Source organism: Mytilus californianus, unplaced genomic scaffold (assembly GCF_021869535.1).
Source record: "Mytilus californianus isolate M0D057914Y unplaced genomic scaffold, xbMytCali1.0.p SCAF_7, whole genome shotgun sequence".
Taxonomy (NCBI): domain Eukaryota; kingdom Metazoa; phylum Mollusca; class Bivalvia; order Mytilida; family Mytilidae; genus Mytilus; species Mytilus californianus.
The window spans coordinates 93004187-93029699 of record NW_026262723.1 but is presented as its reverse complement, the minus strand read 5'-3'; the positions used below and the strand labels follow the sequence as shown (position 1 = coordinate 93029699).

General features: G+C 32.6%; 1 protein-coding gene across 1 annotated transcript in view; it reads left to right on the top strand.

Annotated features, from left to right (window-relative positions):
* The first annotated feature begins 5258 nt into the window (after positions 1-5258).
* LOC127709563 (polycystic kidney disease protein 1-like 2) overlaps positions 5259-25513 on the top strand; it is a 28774-nt gene continuing 8519 nt past the window's right edge. The window contains exons 1-14 of the mRNA XM_052215168.1: positions 5259-6587; positions 7686-7861; positions 9334-9489; positions 10289-10593; positions 13339-13485; positions 14550-14681; positions 16459-16555; positions 18163-18251; positions 18726-18968; positions 20516-20993; positions 22932-23032; positions 23874-24098; positions 24537-24707; positions 25041-25192. Coding sequence (XP_052071128.1) covers positions 5275-6587; positions 7686-7861; positions 9334-9489; positions 10289-10593; positions 13339-13485; positions 14550-14681; positions 16459-16555; positions 18163-18251; positions 18726-18968; positions 20516-20993; positions 22932-23032; positions 23874-24098; positions 24537-24707; positions 25041-25192 — 3785 coding nt within the window. The 5' untranslated portion in view covers positions 5259-5274. The remainder of the gene's footprint in view (positions 6588-7685; positions 7862-9333; positions 9490-10288; positions 10594-13338; positions 13486-14549; positions 14682-16458; positions 16556-18162; positions 18252-18725; positions 18969-20515; positions 20994-22931; positions 23033-23873; positions 24099-24536; positions 24708-25040; positions 25193-25513) is intronic.

Genomic DNA, 25513 nt, shown 5'->3' with positions numbered 1-25513 from the left:
GCAAGGTACAACCATTGAAAAGCACTTCCCTTTTGACCTTGAACCAGAAACCTGGTCTCACCTTGGTGTCACTTGGTACATAAATGGAACAACTTTGTTTACTGTAAATGGTATTTTAATGACTGATGAACATCTCCGATCTATGACACCTGTTCCAGGCTTGGACCCAGTAACAAAGCTACAGATAGACAAAACTTTAGTCAGTACAGGTCTACCAGTGAATGTAAAGGGTGGTGTTGATGAGTTAATGGTCATCAGAAGTCCTATCAATCAACTGGATCTAATACAATTTTATGGTATTTTATTTACTAATTTTACTAAATATACCTCAGATAAATTTATCCTTAACAAACTTAAGATGTGAAAAAATGAAAATTTTAGGTTAGAGATAAACCAACAAAATATCTATTTATAATATTTGCAATATTATTTATTGAGAAAAAAACTAAATCTAGAATTTAACATTTATACAATAGAAATCTAGAATTTAACATTTATACAATAGAAATAAATAAAAAAAAAAACAATCAGGCTTTGGAAGTATATTCATTTTAAACCATCAATTGGAAAAAATAATACCAGAATTAAAAATGAATTTTAATTTTGTAAGTACATTAAAAACTTACAATAAAAGAAAAAATAGATCTCTTCAGCTTTAATTAAATTTCAAGATGTGTTTACTGTGAATAGATTTATCATGTCTATGAAGTTAGATTTATTTTTTAACTGGAGTTTGTTTTTTACAACCAAACTAATGGGTAAAAAACAGCTATAATTAAGATACAAAAGGGACATAATTTGAAGAAATTTACAATACCATGGCAAAAAATAACTTTATATTTGGTCAACATCTCAACAGCTCAACAGTGATTAGTGGTAATGTTTGTGTCCTATTTGGATCTGTCTGACAACTACTTCCAGATTTCCGATACTTTAAATTACCCCGGTACTATTGAGGGTATGCTAAGGCAATAATGCCTGAATACTTGTTGTTTTGTCATTGCACTATTAACACTGTTGACTTGTTGGAGTCTTGATTTAGCAATTGGATAACTGTTTTTATCAATTGCTCTTTTTGTTTTGTTTCTACAAATTGCAGTTTGTTTAAGTATTTATCTTATAGAAAAGACAGGGCTGTAACACTTACTAGCAAGTCAAAGTAACCCTTATGAGAATATATGAACATTTGCAACCTATAATGTATTTTGTTATAAGTATTTTCAAATTTTATAAGATTATAATTTCAATTTTATCCATTTTTCAGAAAATTCAACCTTTATACACAAGGAAGCTTACTGCTCATTTGATGACTTGGGAAGTTATTTGAATACTTCATCAGTGATTACAGGAGTATGGAATAATGCCGCTCGATTAGTATCTGGCATAGATTCTATCAATATGACATCAGTACTTGACACAGATATGTGTTTCTTTGATATCAATAAATGTTTTCATGGCTTCACAATCAGATTTGCCTTCAGATTGGTCAATGATCTTGATGTTGACCAAGTTATCATGACAACAGGAGGAGATAATCCAAATGGATTAGGTTTTGCCATGACATACACAGCAATGAATACAAGTTTACCTTTCAGAAGATACTTCCAAGTTGATGTAAGAAATTCAATAAATGAGTATACGACCTGGTTTAATCTTCAGTACGATATATGGACTGATTTGTTTATAACATGGCATCCTAGTTTTGGAATAAGAGTTTTTATAGATGGCATCCTGGCAATATGTGATTTCTCCATACAACAGGCTAGATTGTCACCTCCTACAATATGTGAGCAGAACTTAATTATTGGTCAAGAAACTGGTAATTCTGTTGACCTTGGAATGTTTGACATTGATGAACTTATCATTCTAGATGTTTCAGTGTTTGAAGAAGAATTACTACAAAATGGAGGTAAATATAATACATTAATATATTAAACCTTAAGGTTAGGCCATTTCATTATTTGAAACATTAACCCTACAACAAAGGATATTTAAAAAATCTTGGGGTCAACATACGCTTTTCAACACAATACAAATGTCCATACAATAATATGTATAAATGGTCCTGAGTTTAGAAAAGTTGATAATTTTAAGCTCAAATAACTTGAACTGCTGTTGCTTACTAGGGTTTAATTATAAGAAAAGTTTTTCATACCTTTTTTAAATCAAATTGACATTGTTGCTTGCATATGACATAGACTAAAAGTAATTTAAATGTTGAAATGAATTTTAAGCTGGGTTATGGAGACACAATGTCCATAAGAGACCTGAGGCAGATCTCCTACAACAGTACACAGAGGTTACCCGGGACGAGTGTTATCAGTACTGTACAGATCAACAGTGTGACAGTTATACTGTCTGTGATAATGAATATTTTGGTACCTGTAACTTGTATAGCAATACAACCAACACCACATTCAATGACCAGTCTTGCGACCTGTTTACACGATACCTTTTGGATTTTTTCCCAGGTATTTATTTTTAAATCCTTCATTCTTTTAGCCCAGGCAGTTAGTTTTTACTACTTATTGAGTTTACCCATATAAAACTAATTATGTTATCCTTAAGTAAGATGTATTGGGGGTATACCGTTTAACCAGCATACCATTTGTCCCTCCATATATGGGTCTGTCGATACATCCTTCTATATTGTCATGCAATAACTCATTTTTATTTTAAAACACAGATCAAGTTTGAATTTGGGTGACATCACTTTTACCGTTCTAGAGTTATGCCCCTTTACAAATGCAAAAATTGCTGAATTTTTTTCGTTCTGTTCTCTAATTTAAGTTTGCCTCTTCATAATGTTATGAAACTTTTACACAAGGCTTATTACCACAAAACTCACCAGTATGAATTTTGGTAGCGTCACTTTTATCGTTCTAGAGTTATGCCCCTTCACTAATAGAAAAATTGCTGAATTGTTTCCCTTCTCTAATTAAAGTTTGCCTCAACCAAATGTTATGAAACTTTTACACAAGGCTTATTACCACAAAACTCAGATCAGGTATGAATTTGGGTAGCATCACTTGTATCGTTCTTGAGTTATGTCCCTTTATATTGTCAAATACAAGCGGGGCATCATCTGTGTCCATACATTCTCCATGTATTTCTTTTTGGGTTCTAATAGATTGCTTTTTTTAGCGATTACATATAAATAACTAACTTTTCCCTGCTGTGAAAAAATCTTTGATTTGTCTAGTCATGGAAATACAATCAATTAGGGACAATTAATCCTAGCAATAATTTAACATATCATTTTCTTAAGGATGTTATTGCTAACAAAAGCTGATATGTATATTTCCCGATGTAATGTTTATTATTATTTGCAAGCTAGTTCTCAAGCCCTACAGAATGAATGCTCATGAATTACACAACTGACACTCTAGACTGCTGCTTCATTAAAAAATATACTGGTAGTTCAGTTCTGAAACCCAGCTACATTTAGCAATGATATTAAAGGATAAATGACACTGAAAGATTAGGAACAAACCCTTAGGCGAGAGGTAACCCCTTATTTAGGCACTAAGGCTTGTTATCACTGTATTTATTGATTAATTTGTTGAATATGTTTGGATAAAAATGCATAAAGAGTTATTCATTGAATTATTTTTACAAAGGTATTAAAATGCACTTAACAGAAATTATTTGTTTATTGTAGTACAAGATGCAGGATGCCTTTTCAATACATCTGTTTCTTCAGCATCAGTTCTATCGCCCTCAATGGACTGTTCATGGTACTGCAAGAACCTAACCTACATTTACAGCTATGTTATTTCTTCAACATGCTTCTGTTTGAACCATGATGAAGATGTTTTAGAGATTTTTGATTCAGAGAATTTGACAATTACAAATGATTGCCTCCATGACCAGAAAATACAGCAAGCAACAGGTTTGAGAGATTTTATACAGCCACTGTCAATTATATCATTAAACGTAACTTCATCACCAGGACTATTTCTACTGATTAACGAGACTTTGAGTTTAGAATTTGAAGTTAATGACAATACATATGCAGGTTACAGAATTGATGCAGGTGATGGAAGAAATGTATATCACACATCTTACAATGTAACAGAGATGACCTTCCTTTCTCAAGGTTTCTACTTTGTGGAAGTTACAGCTATGAATGAAATAAGTTCTGTCACCATTTATATCAATGTTACTGTATTTATACCAGTAGAAGGCGTCCTTGTTAACAATACCAAGATTGTAGCGACCAATTCTGCCAAACAGATCATTATCAATGTTCAACAAGGTACTTTGATAACATGCAACGTTGATTTTGGTGATGGGACCAATGACACCATGTTCCAGCCCAACTCGTCAATACCATTCGTCTTTACTCATGTATATACTTTTGAACAGCATGCCGACATAAATGTTACTTGTTACAATGAGTTGTCTCAGGAATATAACTCGTCACTTCTCATTGCTATTGATCCTATTGTAAACTTATCAATGATGGCACCAGATTCGGTTATTTTTGGACAGAATGTATCGGTAGATTTATTCTTTGTTCAGGGATCAAATATTTCTATGGATGTCAAATGGAATAATATCATGGTATTTAATCCATTCTATGCTGATCCCAATGGTACAGTATCGTTTAATTTTCTGCAAGAAATATACAACAGAACGGGAGAACATCATCTGAATATAACAGTATGGAATCCCGTGTCAGGTCCGTTTGATTTGTCACATATTGTGTATATTGACCTTGTCATTTTCAATGTCAGTCTTAACTTTAAAAAGTTTGTTAAAGTCATTGATAATGTTTCCTTTGAATTAGCCATCCAGGAAGGTTCAAATATATACATACACCTGAACTTTGGGGACAGCATACAGAATGATTCATTAACCATAGATGATGATAGTGGCATAAATAATTTACTGAGTTATAACATCCATGCCTATACCAGTCCAGGAGAATACTTTATCACATATTATTTAGAGAATTCTGTGTCAAATATGACAGTAGTTGAGATCATCTATGTTGAAGTACCTGTAAATAATGTTACTATGGTTACAATTGATGTAGAAGACCCATATGACTTTGTAAATTTCACATTCGAAATAAACAATTCTCTGCTGCCACCTACAAATGCACTATTGAATATAAGTTTTGGAGATGATGAATCATTAGACGAATTTTCAGTAGAATTTATCGGGACTTCAATGACCTTATTACACAATTACACATTGAATGGTTTCTACACTGTTCACGTTACTCTATGGAATAATGTAAGTAGGATAAATTTTACACAGATTGTGATGGTTGGAAGACTAATAACAAACTTAACTGTTACATCAAGTTCAGTATATGTCCCAGTGGGTGAAGTATTCAGTATAGCTTTAGACATAGGAACTGGATCTCAGGTCAGTTATAGGCTGGATTTTAGTGATGGTACTATCAATTCAACTGAGAATGTTTACACTGCACCATACGCTGGCCACTTAGTTGAAAAATCTTACGACCAAGTTGGAGTGTATGATGTCAGTATTTTAGCAAACGGTTCTTTTAATAGTGAAAAACGGAATGTCACAATTTATGTTCAGGAAAAAATACTAGGTATGGCAGTCTTATCACGTCATATTGGAAAAATGAATTATCCATTCTATTATCATATTAATTTAAATGTGCCTGGTACAAACAGTTGTTTTGTTTTTGATATGGGTAATAAGACTGAACTTGTTGGAGGATATTTCTGTCAGTCAAAGCCAGAATTCATTGGTATGAATTTTACATATGCCAAGGGAAATCCAGTTGTATTTTATTTAGAATTTGACACACCCGGAGAATACAATCTTGTAGTAAATGGATCGAACGAAGTGTCGTATGAAATATTTACAAAAAAGTTTACCATATTAAAATTTCCTTGTACTTACCCTGCTGTTAAGATCTATGGTTTGTCTCACGATGTCGTAGATCCAACTAAAGTTTATGCGTCAGATAATGCCGTCATTAGAGCTGTGTCAGATACTTTCTGCGATCCTTTACAGACGGTACTATTTGACTGGACGATCACTCCTATGGACCCTGGTATGGATGAGGTCAGGTTAGACACATCAACGTTACCATATCTTATTCTCCCAGCTAATTCGTTAGACTATGGATTGTATCAAGTTAATGTGACAGTGCTGATCCAGAATTATTTAGAATTCAATGACACAGATACTACTTACATTGAAATTAAGCAAACTCCACTTGTACTTCTGATGAAGGGAGACGATTTACGTACTATCAGGTCAGGTTCCTCACTGGTAATGAATGCTTCATGGTCTTATGATCCTGATTATCCACTGAAAGGGATCCAGTATAATTTCACATGGTACTGCTGGTACCCTTCATCTGGCCTTTCAGAATTTGACATCAATACCATTACGTTACATGAAATTGGTTCAGCTTCCTGTTTTCCAACATTAGACATGGCAAATGCTAACTGGACAGTTTTGACAATACCTAATGCCTTACTGAGTGGTCCAGACTATTATTTTGTTGGAAAGATGACCAGTGGAAACAGATTAGAAGCCAAAGCACAACAAGTGAAGATTCTTGGATCAGATTTACCAGAACTAGTATTAAAGTAAGCAATACCACTGTGTTGAAAAGAAAATATTTACAGGAGTTATTGTAGATATAAATTTTTCCCACAATACCCCATTTTACAATGGTTTTATTCACTGCAGATACCATCAAAATGTAAGATGCAATGCTTAACAAAAAGTTTTGAATTTTTTTAAATGTGAATAATTTAGAATTGGTAAGGATTGATCCATTAGACACACAAGGTACCTTTTGAAGGCACAAATTTGTAACTCATATATATTGCATTCATCTACATTTGAAAATTAAGTTTAATACATGAAAGTCTGACTATTTTTTTTTTATTAGATTAAAGGAATTATATAATTGACCATATAATTAAATATTTGTTTTAATCTGGCCAAATACATGACCAACAATTAACTATAAAGTCATTATTGTTAGTCTATCTAATGTAGAAACACTAATTTTCGTTGGGATTAAATTGAGTGTTTTTATCTCTTTATTTGATTTTCTGTGCATGTTGATTAATTTTAATGGTTTCCAGTATGTAAAAGTTGTATACTTTGTATGGTTACACTTCAATGAGGTTTTTAATTTCATGGAAAATTTTTATTTACAAAAATGAAAAATTAAAACTGCTTTGAAAATTTCTGCTTTTACACTAATCTCTGATACAAACCATTTGACATGTTTATGTAAAATAAAATAATATGCTGCATGAAATACTGTCCATGAAAAATTTCTAAATCTAATTATATATTCCCTAAGAAATCCTCTGCCATGAAATTGTGAGCGTTTTTATTTTTAAATATTTTTCATGATATCATTATCTCAAATATTAAATGTTTATAACAAACTTCCCTTTCATGAGACAAAATTTCATGACAATCCATCTATGACATATTGTCTCAATGTACACAATATATAACCTTGGATAACCTCCCTTTAACAAGACAAAATTTCATATCATTCATCTATGACATATTGTCTGTATATGGACAAAATTTCATATGGAATTTTGTCCTTCTCTGGACATTATTTCATAGATACGGACAAAATTTTATGATACAAAGTCATGAAATATTGTCTTGGGGGACAATATTTCATAGGACAATATTTTGCTTTACACTTACAGATGTATGCAGAACTGTGTAGATGTAGTTAGTCCTTCTAAGCATGTAAGATTCAAAGGACTTTGTGAAACCTGCACTCAAAAAAACAGACTAGGTATTGATTACAATTGGAGACTCTTTAAACTAGAAGGAGGTGGTCCAGTTGAGATTATGGACTTTACAACATGGACAGACACTGGTATGTATATTAAAGTAGTGTCAGCTTTTGTACAGGTTATACTTGGAAAAAACATTTATTTTGTAAATGTAAATAGAATTAAAAGATATGAGGAATTAGCTCTTATAATGTGCTTTCAGAAAAAAAAGATCAAATTGAGTCACAGGACTAATTTTCTTGCTTCAAAACAAAATGTAAATTTTCTGTACATTCCCTTAAAAAAGTTGTATATTTGAGTTATAAAGCTATTAGTAAGTTGAAACTTTTATTGTTCTGTTTTTTTATACAACCACAAAAATTAAAAAAATTTTGGTCGTATATTGGTATCACGTTGTCGTTGTCGTCGTCAGCGTCGTCCGAAGACAGATGGTTTCCGGATAATAACTTTAGTATAAGTAAATAGAAATCAATAAAATTTTAACACAAGGTTTATGACCACTAAAGGAAGGTTGGGATTGATTTTGGGGGTTATGGTCCCAACTGTTTAGGAATTAGGGGCCAAAAAGGGGCCCAAATAATCATTTTTGTAGTTTCCAGACAATAACTTGTGTTAAAGTGTATGAATCTCTCTGAAATTATACCACAAGTTTCCATACTACAAAGAGATGGTTAGGATTGACTTTGGGGGGTTATGGCTCAAACCATTTAGGAATTAGGGGCAAAAAAAGCGGAAAAACAAGGGTTTTTCTGGTTAAAGGACAATTGAGACAATTTGAAAGCAGTGTAAGGGAGGTAATTCAAATCAAAATCCAAATCAATTTAAATAACAATGTTTGATTACCTCCCTTACACTGTTTGTAAATTATATATTAAGAAATGATGATTGTCTGAGATACTGACCATAACCTGAGGGAAAGAATTATTTTTTGGAATAAGGGAAAGGGGGGAGGTGAAAAAAATTGGAGGGGGACAATTTTTCTCATTTCAGATTTCAGAAATTAAAAGAAAATTTCTTCAAATATTTTTTTTTTTGGGGGGTTAATATTCAACAGCATAGTGTATTGCACAAACGCAAAAAAGCGGGGTAAAATTTTTTTTTTTTTGGGGGGGGGGGGGGTGTCAATTTGCATAGTGTATTGCACAAAAGCAAAAAATTGAATATAAATTCAAATCATATAACCAATTTGAAGTTCTTTGACTACAGTTATTCTGTGTCAGAAACCTATTATGTGTCAAAAATTTAATTACAATCCAAATTCAGACCTGTATCAAGCGTGAATATTGTGTCCAATTTGGCCCCAACTTTTAAGGGTTGGACATCTGCAGTCGTATCCAGCTGCGCTCAGCGAAGCAATTTATTTAAGACAGTTATAATAATAAGGTATAACATGCTGTAAAAGAACTTTAAGTGTAGGGTCCCAATGTTTGTATTTTCTTAAAAAAATTAAATACGAATTCAAATGATGTTCTCCGGTTCTGTTGCATATTTCCTGTACATAATTAAATGATATAATATGAAAACTGCAATAACCATTTTGTTAATTTTTTGATAGGTGTTCAAGGCCCAAATATAAGGATCAACAAAGGCTATTTAGAGCAAGGACAGGATTATCTTATACGATTGGGATCAGGAGCTGCTCACACTGTAAAAAAACTACATGTTGCATTACCTCCTTATGATGGCTCTTGTTGGAGTGACATTAATGTGGGTTAGTAAATAATGCCTTCAGGGTTTTATTTGGCTGCATAACATCCAATGGCAAATATTAAATGCAGATTATAGACCATAGAAAGCTGGTACAATGCTAAACTGTTAAAATTTGTTACACAAAGAAAATATTGTTACTGCAATAAGATACTTCTCCACTCTCAACAGTTAAAACTTTAAATGTTAAACTGTCTGGAGTGGAGAAATAATGTACTATCTCACACTTGATGCAGTGGTAGAATCTATATAATACTATATGGAGAGCTATCTTGAATGGACAATAAGTCATCCAGAAATGATATCCAGAACAGATAATGGCTGGAAGCACTATTTCCAAATTACCTCATTAGGTGTTGACTTCATCACAATCACTAAACAAGAGAATGGGAAGGGATGTAACCCCTGATTTTTAAAATGATTAGCTGAGGACAAGACACTCACACATGCTTAAGAAAAAATAATCAACTGGTTGAGAAAATAGTAAATCATATAATGTTTTAATGTTTTAAAAAAATACTAATAGAAATTGTACTGAAATGTCTATACTTGTAAGACATGAAATAAGATGTTGGTATTATTCATCTACTTGTCATTCGGTCAATTCAAATTGGACTTCTGTTATTCTGTACATTTACCCATCCATCTCAGCTTGAAAGTTTTGTTCCGTAATACCAAGCTACTGCTTTCAAATGAGTTCATATTTTGTCTGAAGCCAGATATTGAAAAGTTTTACCTTGTTAGAAATTTTCATATCTGTTTTCAGTGTCTTCATATTTAGTAATAGTCCACTATATTTTTAGGTGAGGCTTTTAGTAGCAAATTTACATTCAGTTGTGGAGGATGGTTAGATGAAGGTACAAGACCAGCTAGAGATCCTGTTGTAGACAGTAACTACCTGTACGGTTATACTTTCACATTCTACTATCAAGTAATGGATGCTGTGGAGAATCCCATAGTTCCATTTTTCCAAGTGTCAGGGTCAGAGGTTGATACACCAGGAGTTGTCTTACCACCTGGCAAAATGGAATACGATTACACAGTGAGAATCATTGTTGATGTAACTGACAAGCAGCATTGTTATACTAACTGGACTTTGGATATTCAGGTAATCATTATCTATAGGCCACTTCCATTTTTTTTTATAATTCAGGTAATCATTATCTATAAGCTACCTCCATTTTTAGCTCACCTGGCCCAAAGGGCCAAGTGAACTTTTCTCATCACTTGGCGTCCGGCGTTTTTTACTTTTACAAAAATCTTCTCCTCTGAAACTACTGAACCAAATTTAACCAAACATGGGGTATATAGTTCAAAAATGTGTCCTATGACCCAGTCTGCCAATCAAGATGGCCTACATTGCTAAAAATAGAACATATGGGTAAAATACAAGTTATGTCTATTATTTTGAAAACCGTTATAAATATAGAAAATCTGACAAGACCAAAATGCTAAGAATGTTGAGCTGTACTAATTGTTCTTTAATGTCAAAACTGTCAAATGACTTCTTATAGGAGTTATTGATTGCCCTTAAATGACAAATTTTACCATTTGTTTTCATGTTTGCAATTTACCTTGGAAACTATAATAGATAGAGAGAAACTTTAAGTTGCAAAAAATGATCAGCAAAACAAGATCTAAGAAAAAAAGAAATTTTTGTAATGAATTCTATACTTGTCTACAATGTTGGAGAGAGTCATTTGTTGATTATCCACATAGACCTAGGTGAGTGACATAGGCACTTTATACAACACCATAACTAAAGGGAAAAAGAAGAAAAAAAACACCAATAAAAAAAACTCTACACAGAAAACTAAGATTAAACAACATTAACCCAGACAAAAATCGGGATGAATTCATTTGTTCCTGAAGGGTAAACACTTTCTTGCTCAACTATGGTGGCTCATCTCGTATTACTCTTAATACGAAAAAAATATGGACAAATCACATTAAATTATATACTGTGAAAGTACTTTTTTTCGTGGGTATCAATTTTCGTGGTTTGAGCAAAAGTTGCATGTTCGTGGGTTCTTAAATTCGTGGATTTAAATTTTTTGAAGAAAAAAAATTGGGTGAAGAATGTGAAGCCATCTGAGACGAAAACTCGTGAAAATAACTATATGTTGTTTTATAATAATTTCTGGGACATTTCAAAATAAGGTGTTCATTTTCACATACTTCTTCATCTTTCATTACTGACAACATTCACCAAACTTTTAATAAGATAATTGCTTTCTGAAATAAGCCAATTCATCTATTCTTACAAATGTTCTCGATTGAAGGAAATTGCAGAGTAAACATTTTGCATACATGTGAACCTCCCGATGGGAGTACAATAATCCTGTTTTCAGGGGTCTCCTCCCGACCTCCTGTTGAAGACAAAAAAATCCTGTGTATGAAATATTTCATGAATGAAAAATTTTAGCCCAACATATCTGGTGTAACTGACATTACCTGAAGTTATATTTTATCTGTAAATCAATTAACATGCATAATTATATGGCTTCACTTGTCACCTTGGGTGTCAAACATACTGGTAATCAATGATTTTTACCTCAGGCTAACTGCCGTTGTGTAATAAAACTTTGTGTATTTAAAATGAATGTTGGGTTACTTCCCTTGATTTATCCTGTTTTAAGTTACTTTCCTTTAAATAATGTAAATTTTTAAAAGAATATAAATAAAATATAAATTGAACAAATAATCATAAAAGGATGGTAATTAAATGATTTTAAATGTCTTAGGACAAATAAAAAAATAATAATTTGAAAATTATTTGAGGGTTCTATACTTCCTTTCAAGGCTTAAATTGAAATTTATATAATAACTATGACCCATGATTACAGTTTGAATGTGTTACTCATCATGCATTAAAATTATACTTGCATAAAGATAAAAATAAAAGATCTACTTGCAGATAGATAAGCAAATGTTCTGATTGCAATGAATAATGGTAAAAAAGATATGACGTAAAAAATTTAATGAACATACTAAAAAAGAAGAATGTTAGATTGAACAAGTTGAAAGTTTAAAAAGATAGAGAAAATTTATAAGTGCAAGGGTACTATAAACATAATACATTCGGATGGAAAGTTGAAGAAAACACACTTTAACAGACAATTTCTACAGCACACGGTTACATTTACGACAGAATTTATATCGATTAAAAACCTCCTGATTTGAGTCCTAATCTCCTGACCAAAATTTCCCAAACTCCTGATCTTAGTTTCACAGTCCATCACATGTATGATTTTGATTGTTGCACACGTGTAATCAGAAGTGATGACACTAATTAACCTGAGATTGTTTGATCAACAGATTAACGGTCACCAAAGGTGTTAATTGGACCATAACTTGTCCCTTAAGGAAAACAGTAACATGAAAAAAGCTACAAATGGAATTAGAATTTTCTTGAGAATTAAAAGGTTAAAAGTCCTACAGTTTAGGTTTTTTAAAGATTTGATGGACAGAATTCTGTCTGAAGTTGCATCTTTAGTTCATAGTGCGTTTGCTGATATTCGATGTAGTCAAACCTACAGTATTGGGGATCTTTCCATGTCCTGATTTGGACAACAGTTCTTATATTTAGTTGGACACTTATATTCGTGGATAAAGCCATCCACGAAAACCACGAAAATTGGTACCCCACGAATAAAAGTACTTTCACAGTAATATATGAGATCAGGAGGACAGGATTGTGGCATTGACAAATGGAAGTTTTCCATTGTCATACGTGACTGTGATATTCCATAAAATGATGGTTTCAGTAAATCTTGTAAAAGGCATTACTTTAGCATTACTACATAGAGTTTTGATTATATAAAAAATTATCTTTCCTCATTTTTAATTTCAGGTTACTCCATTTTCAGAGGACAGTGGTCATGATGTTATTGAAGGATTTGAAAATAATGTCTGTGTTCGGGAAAGGGATATGTCCTGTATTTTAACCTTTTGTGATGGTCTTGCTGACACTAATACATCACATGTAAAAGATGTAAAGGTTAGTTTTAAGCTCACAAATCTTTTATCATCTGTCATTCATTGACTTTTTACAAAAATCTTCTCTTCTTGTACCACTGAGCCACTTATAATCAAACCTAGTCTGAATCTAATGAAAGAATTATTAGATTCAAAACTATATCCTTTAATGAATTCAACCAACTATATGATAGTAGGCATATATAAGATTTGCAAATGTGCAGCCTATGAAGATATTTGATGAACAAAATTTTCAATGTGGCCATAATTAATGATAGTTTTTTATGTATTAAAACATGCACTGATTTGAACAAGATTTGACAAAAATTTTGTTGAAAGTGTTAAATTTCAAATGTAGATTTATAGAATCAAGCATCTGATAGACAACAACTACAGTTCAATGTTTTTAAAGGCTTAAAACAAGAACATGTATGTAAGACACAATAGAAAAACATATATTTTGATTTCAGACAGACTCATGTCTCTTGAACAACTAAAATATTTATAACACTTTTTTGTTTTTTTAAAGCACCCGCATCTTTACTCTTTTTAAAGGGTTTTAATGACATAACTGATTAGATGAAACAAACTTTCAGAATTTAAAGTGGTGTCTATTTCACTGAACAAGTATACATTATTAGAGGCCAGCTGAAAACCCTGCCTCCTGGTGCAAGATTTCCTTGCTGCATTGAAGAGCCATTGGTGGCCTTGGGCTGTTTTCTACTCTTTGGTCGGGTTGTTATCTCTTTGACACACACCCTCTTTCCATTCTCTATTCTATTGTAGAAATCTTTTAACTCTGGATATGATACTATATACTGTGGATTCATTTATTTTCGTGGGTACCAATTTTCGTGGATTAAGGAAAACTTACATGTTCGTGGATATTTTATTTTGTGGTTTTTGACAATGTCTGCATACAAGCCTATAGTAAATTTGCCATTCGTTGAACATTTAATTTCGTGGTTAACCTATAACCACGAAATCCACGAAAATTGGTATCCAACGAATAATAATGAATCCACAGTAATATGTGCTTTTATTAAGTTTAAATTTAAATGCATTTCATTTCATAATTTATTTTAGTTGAAAGATGAACTTATTAACAGCTTGTTTGACAATAAAGATTTGATCCAAGATGGTTTACATATGAAACAGACCACTTCAGTTCTTTCAAAATTGACAGATTCTACTGAAGAAATGTCTATGGAGTCACAGGTAATCACTTTTTTATCTGTGTTGTTGTCACATCTGATATGTATTTTTTTTTTTATATACTATGGATAAGGTAATGGGTTAGTTGTCACATCTAACCAAACACATTTTGTCTGTGTACCTGTACGGTAATGGGTTAGTTGTCACATCTAACCAGAAACATTTTGTCTGTGTACTTGAAAGGTAATGGGTAAGTTGTCACATCTAACCATAAACATTTTGTCTGTGTACTTGTAAGGTAATGGGTTAGTTGTCACATCTAACCATACACATTTTGTCTGTGTACCTGTACGGTAATGGGTTAGTTGTCACATCTAACCAGACACATTTTGTCTGTGTATTTGAAAGGTAATGGGTTAGTTGTCACATGTAACCAAACACATTTTGTCTGTGTACCTGTACGGTAATGGGTTAGTTGTCACATCTAACCAGACACATTTTGTCTGTGTACTTGAAAGGTAATAGGTTAGTTGTCACATCTAACCAAACACATTTTGTCTGTGTACCTGTACGGTAATGGGTTAGTTGTCACATGTAACCAAACACATTTTGTCTGTGTACCTGTACGGTAATGGGTTAGTTGTCACATCTAACCAGACACATTTTGTCTGTGTACTTGAAAGGTAATGGGTTAGTTGTCACATCTAACCATACACATTTTGTCTGTGTACTTGAAAGGTAATGGGTTAGTTGTCACATCTAACCATAAACATTTTGTCTGTACTTGTACGGTAATGGGTTAGTTGTCACATCTAACCATACACATTTTGTCTGTGTACTTGGAAAGTAATGGGTTAGTTGTCACATTTAACCATAAACATTTTGTCTGTGTACTTGGAAAGTAATGGGTTTGTTGTCAAACTAACCATACACATTTTGTCTGTTTTCAAGGAAGGTCATTGATTTGTTGTCACATGTGATCATATATGTTTTTTGTCTCTAAATGGAAGGTAATTGGTTTGTTGTCACATGTTGTTGCATGTTATCATATATGTTTTTTGTCTCTAAATGGAAGGTAATTGGTTTGTTGTCACATGTCATCATACACTTTTTGTCTGAAACTATGAAAGTGATGGGTTTGTTGTCACATGTTATGAAACACTTTTCTTTGTAAACAAGATTGATAATCAGTTTGTTGTCACATGTTACCATATACTTTTTGTTTCTGTACAAGGACAGTAATGGGTTTGTTGTCACATGTGACCATGCACTTTTGTCATTGTACAATGAAGGTAATTGGTTTATTGATGCATGCGATCATAAAATACCTTTACAAATGTGTTGTAGATTATATTAGGTTTTAAAAAATACACACAAAAATGAGTTTTAGTTGTTTTGAAAACAAATTTAGTGACTCGCTCTTACAATTTTCAAAATGGAAGGGGAAAAACTTGCTTATAGTATTACTTTTATACTATACTAAATTTGTACTGTACAATCTTTTTCTCGTTTGATTTCTGCAAGTTTAAATATTTAATCTTAAAAGGTCAACCAATATTTACAGCTAAAAAATTGAAAGTTCAGATAAAAGAATATGTTTAGTAAAATACTAATGTGACAGAAATCCCACAACATAGTAATACTAAAAAAATTAAAAGTTACACTGTCTACAACAATAGAATAGTGTCCATACCATGTCATTCTTTAAATCACCTTAAGTCTAATCAATTTGGAAAGGGGGGGGGGGGTGTAAACAAACACAAGTACTGCAAAGGTTCCTGCCATGGAATTTCATGTCTTTATTTGGATATAGTGAATAGTTTGGAATGTTTTTTTGTAGGCTAAAATGAGAAATTTGTTTACTGGTCTTGTCTCGTCTGCCCAGACAACTTTGTCACCAATGCTGTCATTGGAAGAAAAAGAGAGCATGGCTTCAGGTATGACACATGAATTTTCAATTTATCTTCCATTTAAAAAAAGTATGTGTACTTTTCTATAGTCTTGTCAGTAACATTAGGCATGAAAGCTATATGAAGTGATCCTTAATATGTGAGCATCTACTATTACGTGATTTTCAAAAATTGATTTACCCTTATATTTCTGTTTTGCAAAAAAAATCAGTCATTCCAATTATGTTGAATTTTTGAAAAATTGGAAAAGAGCTTCTTTATGTTCAAAAGATAGTGATTTTCTTCAGAATTTAACTAAAGTATTTCCATTTTTACTTTAGTTTGGATTTAAATTTGTTTTGGATTTTTTTTCAAACAAAAGATATAAGAAGATGTGGTATGAGTGCCAATGAGACAACTCTCCATCAAAGTCAAAATTTATAAAAGTAAACCATAATAGGTCAAAGTACGGTCTTCAACACGGAGCCTTGGCTCACACCGAACAGCAAGCTATAAAGGGCCCCAAAAATTACTAGTGTTAAACCATTCAAATGGGAAAACCAAGGGTCTAATCTATATAAAAAACGAGAAACACTTATGAACCACATCAACAAACGACAACTACTGAACATCAGATTCCCGACTTAGGACAGGTGCAAACAATTGCAGCAGGTTTAAACATTTTAATGGTACCAAACCTTCACCCTTATCTGAAACAATAGTGTAACATCACAACATAGAAAGACACACTATAAAATATCAATTGAAATGGCTTAACTCAATCAAAAGACATATTAACACCAGTGAACATACACTGAACAAATAAATTTGATCTATGATACAATGTAAACACAAAATAAATAAACTAAGGGAAGAATAATAAAAGTAACATGTTATACCACTGTGAAATGTTAAACAATTTAAGAAAAACAATATGCTTGAACAAAAATATCAGCCATTTGCAATTACTTTAAACACACGTGAATGAAAATAATTTTGTTGTTGGGTATACGTGTACAGTTCAAATAGAGAAAGGAAATATTTTTACAAAATAAATAATTTTGATGTTCATAGTACGGAGAAGTGAAAATTTATAGTAATACCAAACACTTATCAAAGCTGTTATATAGACCAGATATAACCCTGAATAACATTAAATAACAAAAAAGCATTACAATTAGTATCAACAGGTCAAATAAACAAGAAAGTACGATTTGAGAGTACTCTCAGTTACTGACAGCTAGTTAAAAGCCAAAAACAATTAATAATAAAAAATCGTGCATCAGAGACTAAAATCAACTAAAACACGTCCCAGGGATTTAGTATTTTAAGGTCATGGACAGTCAAAGAAGACATGACTTGTGCAATGCCAAAAATAAATGTATAAGCACTTTAGTAATGTTTTATATAAACTGGACCTTTTTGTTTTTGTTTTCATGGTTTCCTAGCTTTTTTATAGTATAGGGGGAAAACGTAATATTAGTTTTCCTGTGTTCATAACCTATAATGACCTTGATATTAGCAAATGGGGAAATACTGGAAAAAACCTTGAATTTGTGTTTGTTCTGTTGCAAATTTTTATTTCCCATTTGCATTTTAGTGTCTAGTTCAGAATTACTCTTGTAGCCAATAAACATCCTATTGTTATTCCACAGATTTACTATCAAGTGTTACCAGATTTTGTCAGAATACAAAGTATCCCCCAGAATGTATCTCGGGAGATTGTGACCAGAAACTAGTACAGGTAGGTAAAATGATTTTCCAATAAAATTGAGAATGGAAATGGGGAATGTGTCAAAGAGACAACAACCCGACCATAGAGCAGACAACAGCCGAAGGCCACCAATGGGTCTCCAATGCATACAACTTATATTTTTTTTTTAGCTGAGCAGGTTTTGAAATTGTCATTAATTATACTTAGGAAAAGCAAAGATAACATATTCACCAATGAATATTCAAAATCAAATCTGCATTGCTGATGTTTTTATGCCCCGTCTACAATAGTAGAGTGGCATTATGTTTACTAGTTTGTGTGTCTGTCAATCCGTTAGTTCTTTAGTCTGTTGGTCCACCCCAAACCCTTGATCTGTAACTTTCTAAATTCAACTGACCATTTAGTCGATATGAATGACCCAACCTGTAACAGATATTATATTTCAATTTGGAAGTTAATTTATATAATACAAATTAACAGAATTAATGGGTTTTTTTTATGTAGGGGAATTTTGCTGTAGAGCTGATTGATATACTGCATAATTTAACCGGCCTGTTGTTACAAGGGAATGTGGCAGGAGAATCATCAACAGTTATCCATGTAGCAGAGGGAAACACTAAATACCAGGCTCAGAGAAGAGAATCATTAAGTCTGGTTAACATGACAATAGATTTCTCAGAGTTCAAAACAATAGTCACCAAATCATTACCAGAGGAGGTCACAGAATTAGAAACTGTTGATATAGAGGTTAGAAAATAATTATTTCCGCAAATCATGTTGTTGATTAATTCTGTCATTGCCGTCTAAAATTTCTTTTTCATTGTCATGTACAAATAAAGTATTTATTTTTTAACTGTCCATATTCAAATATATTTCTCTTTCTCTTAAAAAAAAACTACATGGGCAAACTTTTAAACTCTGTTATAAATGTGACAAGTAGACTTTCCATGAATATATCTTATTTGTGTTGATTGGGTAATATACAGAGTGGCAACGATGGCATGTATATTCTCATTTAATTCTTTGGATTATTACATCATATCTAACTTTCTCAGACTACTTGTCCAGTCTGAACAAAACTTCTGAAGGAATATTTTATAAAAGATCTTTTATAAAAATATTATATAATTTTAATCATCAAATAGTATGGCAAGTAAACTGATCATTATTATTCATTTAGAAAACATCTTACTAAAACTGACCTAACATATTAAAAGACTGCCCTGTCTTTTATTATGTTCGTTCAGTTTTAGTAAAATGTTTTCTAAATGAATAATTATGATCAGCCACGTTACTTTTGCCAACCATTTGAAAGCAAAGTGTAAAAAGGGAAAGCAACTTTTTTGACCAAGAAGCATAAGTCCGAGGTCTATATGGGTCCCAACCAGTTCAAACCAGATGTTCCCTACCCCTGTTTTCTGATATGTTGGATGAATCAGTTGCTTCTGTTCAATGTTGCAACCTCTCTACACAAGTCATCAGATTTATTTTCCTCATTCCGACAGTTTATTGCTGTGAATTTTTACATCCAACACATCTCATTTCATCTCCTCATCTTGGATCTTACTGCAGGATGGGAGAAGTCCAAGTGACCTTATTTCTATACCAAGTCAACACTTTTAGTTACATGATTAAGACTTACTCTACAATGTGAGTTCATATCCATGATTGTTTTGGTTAACATGTCCTAATTAGTTGCTCTTATTGAAAGGAGAAGGTCCGGTAAGGGCTAATTTTGGTCTAAAATTTGAAGTACATATGATGAAAGATTTCTGACATTTTTAAACACTTAACTACTTCAGTCTATTCAAATAATTTCTGTTACAGATATTTTCAGTTAACTACTTAAGTCTATTCAAATAATTTCTGTTACAGATATCAAAATATCTCAAATATGCCTTAAAAAGGTTGCTTTTCAGATGGTTTTTGTCTAAAATGTAAGTGGCTGCATTCGTTTTCAGTCTAAACCTTTATATATGGTCTGTTTTATCATCAAATACACCATATATTTAAATATAAAGAATGAAAACAAGTGCGGCCACTTCCATTCTAGACAAAAAATTTCTAAAAATTACCACACATGCTAATATTGTGAAAATTGTGCTAGTACCTGATGCATGTGCATTGTATTGTTAAAAAAACAGCCCATATTTATGTAACAAAAGTATTCTTCTTTCCAATAAATAGCTAAATTTGTTAAACTGCTACATACTTTTGGGGCAAAATTAGGTTTTTCAGGTCCTTCTCCTTTACTTTTCACCTGATTTTATTAATACTATTTTTTTACAATGTAGATGATGACATCAGATAATTTGTACACTGTTGACCAGAGCACTTCCAGTGTCAAATCTCAAGTGACAACATTTGAATTATTAAAGGATGCCGGGGAAAGGATTAAGGTGGACAACCTTCCTGCAGAGATTGAGGTGTACAGCTATCCAAATGGATTAAACGATTTAAATTATACATACGTCAATTTATCAGCCACAACAGATTCACCAATGTTCTTTATTGAACTGAGGTTAAATGAAACTAATGTTGTTCCAGTGTTGATTGTCAGACCTGATGATACAACTGCTAATATTACTTATTATGTCAGAAAGGGTGGTATAACAAGTAAACTTACATATGATATGAAGGGCTTTATTTTGACTGACTCAGAGTTAGAAGACCACACCAGTAGTTACTTGGTTAAAATGGATATATCTGGTTTATGGACAGGCAGAGAAAGTTTACCTACGAGGGTCTATATTGGACTGGAGGCTGATTACAGTAAGTAATGTTTACCTGCGAGAGTCTATATTGGACCAGTGACTGATTACAGTAAGTGTTGTTTAAATACCAGGGTCAATATTGGACTGGATGCTGATTATAGTCAGTGTTGTTTACCTATCAGAGTCAATATTGGACTGGATGCTGATTATAGTAAGTGTTGTTTACCTATCAGAGTCAATATTGGACTGGATGCTGATTATAGTAAGTGTTGTTTACCTATCAGAGTCAATATTGGACTGGATGCTGATTATAGTAAGTGCTGTTTACCTATCAGGGTCAATATTGGACTGGATGCTGATTATAGTCAGTTCTGTTTACCTATCAGGGTCAATATTGGACTGGATGCTGATTATAGTCAGTGTTGTTTACCTATCAGAGTCAATATTGGACTGGATGCTGATTATAGTCAGTTCTGTTTACCTATCAGGGTCAATATTGGACTGGATGCTGATTATAGTCAGTGTTGTTTACCTATCAGAGTCAATATTGGACTGGATGCTGATTATAGTAAGTGTTGTTTACCTATCAGAGTCAATATTGGACTGGATGCTGATTATAGTAAGTGTTGTTTACCTATCAGAGTCAATATTGGACTGGATGCTGATTATAGTAAGTGTTGTTTACCTATCAGAGTCAATATTGGACTGGATGCTGATTATAGTAAGTGTTGTTTACCTATCAGAGTCAATATTGGACTGGATGCTGATTATAGTAAGTGTTGTTTACCTATCAGAGTCAATATTGGACTGGATGCTGATTATAGTCAGTGTTGTTTACCTATCAGGGTCAATATTGGACTGGATGCTGATTATAGTCAGTGCTGTTTACCTATCAGGGTCTATATTGGACTGGATGCTGATTATAGTCAGTGTTGTTTACCTATCAGGGTCAATATTGGACTGGATGCTGATTATAGTAAGTGTTGTTTACCTATCAGGGTCAATATTGGACTGGATGCTGATTATAGTCAGTTCTGTTTACCTATCAGGGTCTATATTGGACTGGATGCTGATTATAGTAAGTGCTGTTTACCTATCAGGGTCAATATTGGACTGGATGCTGATTATAGTCAGTGTTGTTTACCTATCAGGGTCAATATTGGACTGGATGCTGATTATAGTAAGTGCTGTTTACCTATCAGAGTCAATATTGGACTGGATGCTGATTATAGTAAGTGTTGTTTACCTATCAGAGTCAATATTGGACTGGATGCTGATTATAGTCAGTGTTGTTTACCTATCAGGGTCAATATTGGACTGGATGCTGATTATAGTCAGTGTTGTTTACCTATCAGAGTCAATATTGGACTGGATGCTGATTATAGTAAGTGTTGTTTACCTATCAGAGTCAATATTGGACTGGATGCTGATTATAGTAAGTGTTGTTTACCTATCAGAGTCAATATTGGACTGGATGCTGATTATAGTCAGTGTTGTTTACCTATCAGAGTCAATATTGGACTGGATGCTGATTATAGTAAGTGTTGTTTACCTATCAGGGTCAATATTGGACTGGATGCTGATTATAGTCAGTGTTGTTCACTTATGAGGGTCTAAATTGTACGGGAGACTGATTACGGTAAGGGCTGGTTTCTTCATTATGAAAGATTTGATTGTAAAGATGTTATATGGTTTTAATTAGAAATACAGCAAAACTGTTAGGCAGTCACTTCCTTTACATATTGTCATTGATGGATTGCTGTCTAATTGACAAATAGACTCGAAACAGCAGGGTGGTTTTTACAGAAGGTGTATATTTTCAAAATTATATCTGACAAATGGAAATTGACATGGCCTGTTTATTAGGTAAAACATGGTTAAAATTCCTTACTAAAGACAACTTATATAAGATTCCTCTCTAATATATTTTGCAACTATTTAGTTTTAAACTTCATATAATATTATCAGTTTATAGATATTTTTTTTTTCTTTCCAGATATAACCGAGGTTTCACCAATGGCTGACGTAGCAGTCCTTGTACTGGGATGTTACTATTGGTCTGAGCAGGATAAACAGTGGAGCCAAAGAGGCGTAAAAGTAAGTATCATATGTTAGAAATATGTATGAATGTAACATTATCTATTAATAGATAATGTTACATTCATACTTCCTTTACATATTGTCATTGATGGATTGCTGTCTAATTGACAAATAGACTCGAAACAGCAGGGTGGTTTTTACAGAAGTAAATTATAATGCAGCCTACAAAAATCAAACTTGAAATGTTAGAACACACATACAAAAAACATCAGTAGCAAATAATTCAAAAATTTTAAGCCTTTAAATGACTCTCACAATGACAATATGTGTAGAAATTTTTTTTAAATTTTCCTAATATCAATAAAGTGGAATTAAAGTCTAATAGGTATGTAAGTATGCTTTATTTTTATCACATTGTACTTTGATGACTTGATTGTGGTTTTCTACAACAGTTGGTTAAAATTTCTGACCAGTTTAAACAATTTGGTTTAATAAAACAAATTGCAATTTGGTCGGAGCTGCAATATATGGAGAGCAACACTTACACTATCCAGTTTGGACATTTAGATGTGTCACAGCATCTATTTATCATGCATTGCATAAAAAAATTAAATTAAAAAAAAAACACATAGTGAATACAACAGGAATGAATATGGATATGGAAAAATCAGATCATTGGGTTTTTTTTTCATTTGAATATGTTTCACATTTTGTAATGCCTGAGTCTTAAAGCTTTCTATACAATATGGTTTTGCTTATTATTGAAGGCTGTATGGCAATCTATAGGTTCCCACATCCAGGACCTTTGGTCTATGGGGTATAGATGATATTGGCAATCACACCACATCTCCTTATTTTAGTATGGGATTATAACTGTGTGTTTTTTATATTATTGTAGCTTGGACCTGTAGACAACACCACAGGTGTAGCATGTCAAACCAATCACTTGTCGGCCTTTGGTATGAATATGTTTGTACCACCTAACACTATCGACTTCAGCACTGTGTTTTCCAAGTTTTCAACAGACAATCTAGCTGTGTTGATTACAGTTGGTTTGGTACTGTTGACATATTTCCTTCTACTTATTCCAGTTATTAGAGCTGACAAAAGAGATTTCAAAAAGGTAAATATATTTATGTTACAATATTCAAATTCTGCATTTTTTTTTTTTATGGTCTATATATTTTTAGGCAGCACCGTGGTACCAAGAATTTAGATAAAATCACCTCAGTAACACCACTAGAAGTATTCTTTAAGTGGATAATATTAGATACCTATTGACTAGGTAAGAGGGTAATAATAATTTATTGGCCTTGAGATGTTTGCTGTTGCCACAGGGTTAAAGGCATTATCAAGGAGACAGCAAACTGGCTATTACTTGAATATCCAATTATGAAATAATTTCTTTATACAAAAAACTGCAATATTATTTATTAAAATGTATTTCCTTATGCACAATACAGTATCAAATACATAGAAATGAGTGATATTCCTACCATGGCTGTACACTTACTAACAAAGGAAGCATCATATCTTTATGCTATCTATTATATTGTTTCAGTGGGCCATATATCCTCTGGCAGATAATGTTATAACTGATGTCTACCACTATCAAGTCTCAGTGTACACAGGTGTACGACAGAATTCAGGCACTACATCCAAGGTCTACTTTGTATTAGGTGGGGAAGAGGGAGATACAGAGGTCAGACTACTGCAAGATCAAGAGAAAAGGGTAGGCCATTTGTTTCCCTTTATTAATTTGAAATTAGAAATTATGGTAAATTTCATACTACAGCTCTATCAGCTGACAATATGTTATATGAAACCTACAACTTTTATAATTTTCAGTACATCATATTGGAGGCTTGCATGTCAAAACTATCTTAACAATACATGTACTTTCAATTATTCAGTGGTTGCTACATATTTTTGCAACCTAATTATTTATTTCCTAGAAACAAATCCTCAAAAATCATTTTCCATTTCAGAGTAATATTTCTATCATTGAACTCTTATTTGATATGACTCTGTGGTAAATGTTAGACCTAGTTTTGTTTTGTTTCAGCCAATGTTGAGTGGCAGTGTAAATAATTACCTGTTGAGTGTACCTGAACCTCTAGGTAACCTATTATTCCTAAGGATTTGGCTTGATAATACAAAGATAGATGATTGGTTGTTAAACATGATACTGGTCAGAGATGTTCAGACAGGGGAAAGGTAATGATTTTTTTAAACAGATTTAAAAGAGTGCTGCTTAGTATTTTCAAGGTGTTTAGAAAGATTAGTTCTTCAGTTTCCAGAATAAACTGTGCATATATTTTATAGAGATGGTAAAAATAATCTCACATAAATTATGAGTCTTAGAAGAAGGCGTGCATCTCTTGCAATCTTGTAAGTCACTTTTAGACATTCCTTTCTTAAAGCCACATGAAACACAGGGCAAACACTAGAACTGTGAACTCAGGTCACCTATTGTTTTTAACCAAACTATACAAGTCTAAACTGATCTGATTCTAGGTTTTAAACATTATTAAATGT